Source organism: Pinus tabuliformis, chromosome 6 (genome assembly GCF_031772625.1).
Source record: "Pinus tabuliformis cultivar Carrire ecotype Pingquan chromosome 6, CPIR1, whole genome shotgun sequence".
NCBI classification, from domain to species: Eukaryota; Viridiplantae; Streptophyta; class Pinopsida; order Pinales; family Pinaceae; genus Pinus; species Pinus tabuliformis.
Window position 1 is genome coordinate 1,380,583,511 of NC_142292.1, and position 7,094 is coordinate 1,380,590,604.

General features: G+C 46.8%; 1 protein-coding gene across 1 annotated transcript; it reads right to left on the reverse strand.

Moving 5' to 3' along the window:
- Nucleotides 1-1,257: 1,257 nt before the first annotated feature.
- Nucleotides 1,258-6,747, reverse strand: LOC149263769 (uncharacterized). The gene is made up of 2 exons (XM_089390387.1): nucleotides 6,216-6,747; nucleotides 1,258-5,333 (listed from the first exon to the last, which is right to left on the reverse strand). The coding sequence occupies exons 1-2, from the start codon at nucleotides 6,745-6,747 to the stop codon at nucleotides 1,258-1,260; spliced, it is 4,608 nt and encodes a 1,535-aa protein (XP_089246513.1).
- Between the last annotated feature and the right edge of the window lie 347 nt (nucleotides 6,748-7,094).

Genomic DNA, 7,094 nt, shown 5'->3' on the forward strand with positions numbered 1-7,094 from the left:
TGAGTCCTATTACATCGGGATGACAAACTAATGTAATGAGGATCCAAAACGGGTTCGCAGACCCTTGATCCTTGTTGCTACAGAAACGGTAACTGAAATAAAAGAGGTAACGGCTATATTGCCGGATAAAGGAGCCTGCAAGCCAACAAAATTTGCAATTCATGAGTCTTAGGTGTTCTTCTGGTTAACAGAGTCATCCGGTAGGGATTCCTTCCTTGCACTAGCTCTGGTTGAGGCTTCCGCATGCATACTTTGGGTGAGATTCCTGATATGGGCAATGGCTTCCTCTAGATGGGTGCATCTGTCCTTCAGGGCCTCGATCTCGGCTTTATATTTCTCCAGCTTCTTCCTTTTGGCTCTGCTATCCGCCTGATAGTCATCTTTGAGATCATTGAAGTGCTTAATGAATCTACCTATCATAAAGGTGTGCACTTTGCAAAGTGTGCATTCACTGTTTGTAATGACATTTTCGAGGGGATTTGGAGCAGGCTCCTGAGCTCCCTGCTGGTGCTGCTGGTCCTCCATTTCTTCAATCTTGGGGAGGGAACGAATGGGCTAGTGGTGCAGGGAGGGACGATTTTTGGGGGAGGAGGTGATGAAGGGAAGAGACAGGGAGGAGGAGAGCAGGACTGGGGCCAGATGAGAGGAGCAGGGAGACGAGGGAGCGTATGAGGGGAGGGGAAAGTGCTGACACAGCCAAACAACCAGATTGTTAGTATAAAACGAAACACTGAGATAAAAAATGCGTGAGTATACCGCTGATGGAGGACGAGATCCGATCTCCAGGTGGTTGCGCCCGTCTTCAAGATAATGACTGTGCAGGGAGAAGGCACCAGCAATGCCCAACGAGACAGAGAAAGATGGAATTGCGGGGGGGGGGGGGGGGGGGGGGGGGGTATTCTGCTATAAATAGAGGGAGAGAGGCAGCTTGAGCGGGAGGTCCAGTGATGATCAAATCGGGTCCTGAAGTGACTATGAGGCCAGATGGAGATTTTACTGCACGCGATGAAGATATTGGAATGATTGCCGTCTGAGCAGAGCCTAAGGTTGGCGGCAAGGTGCGGATATGACACTAAGTCGAGGCTGAGAGAGGTGACCTGAACGTTCACAGGGGGGCGGTTCTGAAAGAGGAGGGACGGAATGGTGCAGTCGAGGAGATTTGATAGAAGGTGAAGCGATTTGGGGATTGGCGTAGTTCGAGAGAGATGGAGTCTGAGGTGGCTCAGAGTCTGAGGATTGGGAGGTGCACAAATTTTTTTAAGGAATGGCTTTGTCATAGTGTTGATCATTTTCTTTGACTTGGCCGACCTGTCTAGTGGTTGCCTTGTTGGCCTGTTCGTCAGCCTCTCTGTTGCTGCTCCTTAGCACATGTTTAAAAGTGGCTCCATTTAGATCTCTTATGTTGTCGTTGATCCTGGCTTTCATGTTGTTCAGTGCAGCTTGCTTGAAATCCTTCCCCGAAACCATGGCAGCTATAATAATGGCTGAGTCTCCTATTATGAGCGGATTTTGTAGCCCAAGGTTCTTCAGAATGGAGGTTCCCAGGAGAAGAATATAGGCCTCGGCCCTGTTGTTGGACATCATGCCCAATCCCCACTCATAAGTTACTATATTCTTGCCTTGGTGATCTTTGATGACTCCTCCTGCGCCTGCCTGACCCGGATTATTTTTTGAGGCCCCATCGAACTGGAGAGAGGGCCTCTTTTGGTTTTGGATCCATTCTCTGATTTCCTCATTAGAACCTCTTAGCTTCCAATCAATCTTTTTCTGACCCGTGTTAGCTGCTTTGAAGTTCCTTGTTTCGTAATTGAATTTTCCCATCCATTCTGTTTCCACTGGGTTTCCGGATTCTTGATCTGAATGAGCTATTCCATTAGCGCTGATGGTCTCCGAGATGAGAGCAATTGTTTTTGCAAGAGTGCTTGAGATGCTGGCCTTTTCATTGTTAAAGATGCTTTTGTTTCGGGCATTCCAGATTTGCCAACAGAGGGTAGGAGGGATACTATTCCACAGTCTTTTGGCAAGGGTTTTGTTTTTCTTGGGGTAAGGATAGCTGTTCCCCCAATTTTTTTGGAGGAGGTTGATTTGAGTGGGCAATTCACCTGTTCTTAACGGGCTAATAATGAGCTTCCAGCAGTTTCGGGCGAAGGAGCATTCTAGGAAAAGATGATTGATGCTTTCTTCAGCAGCTCTACACAGGCAGCATATTGAAGGACCGAGGATGCCTTTCTTCCTTAGGTTTTCTGCTGTGAGGATTTTGCTTTTGAGGAGCGTCCAATTGAAAAATTTGATCTTTGGGATACATTCCGGATTCCAAGCCACTTTGTGGAGAGGCCAATTATTGATTGCTGTGGCATTTTGAAGGATTTTGTATCCTTCTTTGACTGTGTAGATTCCTCCATTGGGGTCCCAGACATACTTGTCCTCGGATGTACTGTTGAGAGGAGCTGCCCCTGAGAGAGATAGCTTGAGGTCGACCCACGGGTCCCTTAGGTTGTTTGGGAGGGGGAGATACTTCCAGCCCAGCCACTTGTTTTGCTCCCAAGAGGAGATGTCAAATAGAGTCTTAAGATTTTTACCTTCCATCCACAATTGCAGCGGTCTGAGATTTGGGGAAGTTTCCCTTGCTTCAGTGCCCATTATGCGGTCAGTCCAAATGTTGATGTCTTTTCCACTGCCCGGAGCTCTTGAGATGTAATCTTTGAAGTGGGGGAGAGTTTTTTTTATGAGTTTCCAGACTGGGGTACACTGTCTATCAACAATAGATTCTGAAAGGATATTGGAGTTGGGGCCGTTCAGGTATTTTCTTTTGATTGCTTCAGTCCACCAGGCACCTTTTTCGTTGAGGATTCTCCAGATCAGCTTGAAACCCACAGCCATGTTGGCTAGCCTTGGGATTCTTATTCCTAGCCCTCCTTTTTCGAAAGGTAAAATAACCTGGTCCCATTTTACAAGGCTGAATTTTTTGGAGTCCTGCCTTCCTCCCTGCCACAAGAAGCTCCTGATGATTAATTCCATGTGTTTGTGAATACTAGCCGAGGCGAGAGTGGTTGCAAACTGATATATGGGGAGGGCTGAGAGGATAGCTTTTATGAGAATTGTTCTTCCGGCCAGGTTGAGCCAGGACACACCCCAACTCTGAAGTTTCCCTCTCAGCTTTTCTATTAGGTTCGCCCAGATTTCAATTTTGACCGATTCCTTTGCAAGAGGCAATCCCAGATACATGAAATGACTCCAGTTCATTTGGGCAAGGATGTCCAAGATTGAGGAGATTCTCTGAATAATCTGCCTGGGAACGTTCCAGGTGTACATCTTGCACTTATTGTTATTTAGCTTTCCTCCAGACACTAGAAGAAAGAGATCTAACGTTTGCTTGAACCTTCTTGCCATGAGACTGGAAGCTCCTCCAATTAGGAGGGTGTCATCGGCGAAGAGGGAATGGTTTATCCCCTTGATTCCACGCACTATGCTGATACCTGTGATTTCTTTTTGCCTGCGTAGATTTTCCAGGTGTATACTTAACGTTTCGGCCATAATAATGTAGAGGAATGGGGAGAGCGGGCAGCCTTGTCTCAGACCCCTTGAGCTTCTGAAGTAGTTGCTTGGCCTGCCATTAATCAGAGGGGCTGTCCAGGGGAGTGAGATACATTCCATAATCCTGCTGATGAAGGTGCTGGAAATCCCAAATTTCTCAAGGGTTGCCTTGAGGAATTGATGACTTACTCTATCAAATGCATTAGCCATGTCTAGCTTAATAATCATACCCTTTTCCTTTCTGTTTATACTGCTGTGGATTGCCTCCTGAATAAGGATGACGTTGTCTGAGATTTGTCTTCTGGGGACGAAGCCTCCTTGGTTCTCAGAGATGAGGGAGGGGAGGAGCTTTTTTAGCCTATTGGCTAGGATTTTGGTGATAATTTTATAGGAGACATTACACAGAGAGATTGGGCGGAATCTATCAAAGGATTGAGGGTTGGGATCCTTGGGGATAAGGGCTAGGTGAGAAGATTTGATGCTGTTCCCCATTTTGCATTTTGAGAAGAAGTTCTTTACCATTCTAATGAAGTCTTTCTTGATAATATCCCAATGGTTCCTGTAGAATGCCACTGTGAACCCGTCCGGGCCCGGTGCCTTGTCCTGTGCCATGCTGAAAACCGACCCCTCAATTTCCTCTGTCGTGACCTCTTGATCCAGCTCGTTGTTTTGGTCCGCTGAGATTTTGTTTTCGATTAGGCTGAGGAATTCCGCATTATCGATGGGCTGATTGTCTGCGGTTAGGAGGGCGCAGAAGTGTCTAGAGGCAGCTTCTTTTATTTCCTCTTGATCCCTGAGCTCTCTTCCATCCATCAAGATTTTCTCAATATGATTCCCTGCCCTCCTGAGTTTTAGGCTGTTATGGAAGAAGGAAGTATTTTTGTCGCCTGCTTTGAGCCAGAGGCAGCGAGACTTTTGTCTCTGTTCTTCTTCTTCCATCCTATTCTGTTTATACAGTTCTTTATATATTTCATTCTCTTTGGCCTGATCTTCCTCAGTGTATTGAATTCGCTCCTTTTCCTGGCTCCATTGTTCCAGCTGTGCTTGGAGGTCCGTTCTTTTTTTATTTTCCTCAGCGGCATGGTTTTTTGCCCAGCATTTAATAACAGTCCTGAGTGATTTAATCTTAGCCTCCCAGATATAATGGGGTGATCCTATTACTTCTTTTGCCCACTGCTCCTTAATCAGATTTCGAAATTCTTCTTTGCTGTCCCATGCCTTGTTGTATTTGAAGGGGAGAGGCCCTAGGTTCTTCCCTTTATCTACAATCAAGGCCACAGGTTTATGATCTGAAATGAAACCATGGATGATTTTGCTTTGGATATTTGAAAATCTTGCCACTGTTCTGTCCTGAACGAGAATTCGGTCTAGTCGCTCCTTTATGTTGTTATTGCCAGTCCTCTTATTGCTCCAGGTGAATCTCCCGTTGTGCGGAGGGATATCCACTAGGTTATGGGTTTGGATTATTGCTTCTAGAGAGTCTCTTGAAGGGTCAGCATAGTAGTTTCCTCCCAATTTCTCATCTGCATTCCTTATAAGGTTTAGGTCACCTCCAAGGAAAATGTTCCTTCCTTGAACTGTCATGAGGTCTGAAGTTATTGAATCCCAGCATGCAGCTTTGTCCCTATAATGGTTAGGGGCGTCTATGTTGTATATTGAGTATTCCTCTTTTGAGGCTTTATTTTGTATGTCTGTTCTGGCCCACCAGCTATAAGACTTTTGCTCTTTGAGATCCCATTTGCTTTTATCCCATAGTGTTCCTATGCCTCCTGAGGCTCCAGCTGCACTTATTGCTATACCTGCGTATCTTTTGCTTTTTTTTTATATGACATTGAAATTCTTGTTCTGTGATTTTGGTCTCCTGTAGTAGGAGAAGGTCTGGAAGTTCAGATTTGAGTAGGTCCCGGACTGCATCTGTTTTTAGGGAGGAGCCCATCCCCCTACAATTCCAGGAGACCAAAATCATCATTTACCATGCTTGGTTTTTGCCCCGCTTTTCTCTTTCATTTTTTCTCCGCTTCCTTTTGTTTTGTCTAGGAATGTATCCATTGGTTGCTACATTCCGGTGGCCATTTCTTTTGCAGTGTTTTCATCTCTAATCTCTTTGTTAGACTTCCTTCCAACTTTTCTGGGGGGATCTGTGGAGGGGTTGTTTTCCTTTGATTTGTTTCTGGTTAAGATTCTTTCCACTGTTGGGGGAGGAGAGGTCTGGGGGAGGGTTTCAGGGGCAGAGATAACTATCCCTCGGGGGGAAGGGGGGGGGAAGGGGGGTCTTCCGTGGACAGGGTTTCAAAGGGGTTAGAGGAGGAGGGAAAAGAAGGGCCGGAGCCGTAGGGATGGGAAGGATGGGAGGAGTTTTCAGGGGGATCCTTTAAGCTTGGGCCTGAAGGAGGGTGTGATTTTTTCTTTTTTGACGTGCTCCTAGACTCCCTCGGGGGTTTCTACATTGCCTTCAGGAACATTTGTTTTAGATTTGCTACATCTATTAGCGAAGTGCCCATATTCATGACATACCTTGCACTTGAAGGGTAGTTGCTCGTAGTCCACTTGCTGAATGTGCGTCCATTGATCAACTTTAAGTTTGATTGCTTCCGGCAGGCCTTTCCCCAGATCTACTTCGACACATATCCTCGCGCATGCATGCATGTTTTCTTTCGGTTCTGATCTGTCAATATATTTGCCAACTGCGTTCCCTATGGCTTTGACGGACTCATCCCCCCAGCAGTGAAGCGGCAAGTGGGGCAGTCGAACCCAGACGGGAACAGCATTGGGGACATCCATTTCTGGATCAAAGTCTGGCGTCCATCTGTTTAAATAGAGACCCCGGGAGTCCATGAAATAGGGGCCGTTCCTGAAGATGAGATTCCTGTCTTCCGTTGATTCGAAAAGAAAGGTGTAAAATCCTCTGCCACAAAACCTGATTGCTATTTTCCCTTGCACCATCGAGTTCCAGTTTCTCTCGACCCATCTCTGGACTGATCTTGGGGAGGGCCACAGTCCCGTGAACTGGCCGACCAGGCCTCTTTCTGCTAAGGAAATTGCTGCTCTCCTTGGAAGGGAGGGAGGTAGAGCTACTTCTGGTATTTCGTCTAGCTTCTTGATGAACTTGGAGGCTGTTGGACGGATTTTCCCGGCTGCGCTCTCAGGAATAAGGGAGGCAAACAGCTTCTCGAAGTCTTCTGGATCCTGAGGCGGGGGATCCATTTCTGCCATGTGAGCATGCGATGGGGAAGGGCAGAAGGCCCAGGATCGGAGATGGGGAGGCCAGCAGGGGATGGAAGCGGGCCTAGCAGCCGCGCTGCCAGGCGCAGGGGCGCGGGAGCGAAGTCGGAGGGTCTAGGTCATGCGCTGCAGCGATCGCCAGAGCTCAGTCTCGCCGTGATCAATCTGAGGAGGATCTTAGCACAAAAAACTAATATTATTAATCAAATCATTTTGGTATCAGAGAACTAGGTTTTCTTTTTGAAAGAAGGATTTAAATATTTGCAAGTTTCTGTCATGCTTACAAGGTTAAAACTCAAAAGAGGAGAAGGGAAGCTGGTTGGAAGCCCTAAAGTTGG

Excerpts from the sequence above, each read along its gene's own strand:
- LOC149263769 (XM_089390387.1), bottom strand. The coding sequence starts at position 6,747 with ATGGCAGAAATGGATCCCCCGCCTCAGGATCCAGAAGACTTCGAGAAG. Across the intron at positions 5,334-6,215 it reads AGCCATAGGGAACGCAGTTG|GTATAGCAATAAGTGCAGCT; the intron begins GCAAATATATTG and ends AAAGATACGCAG.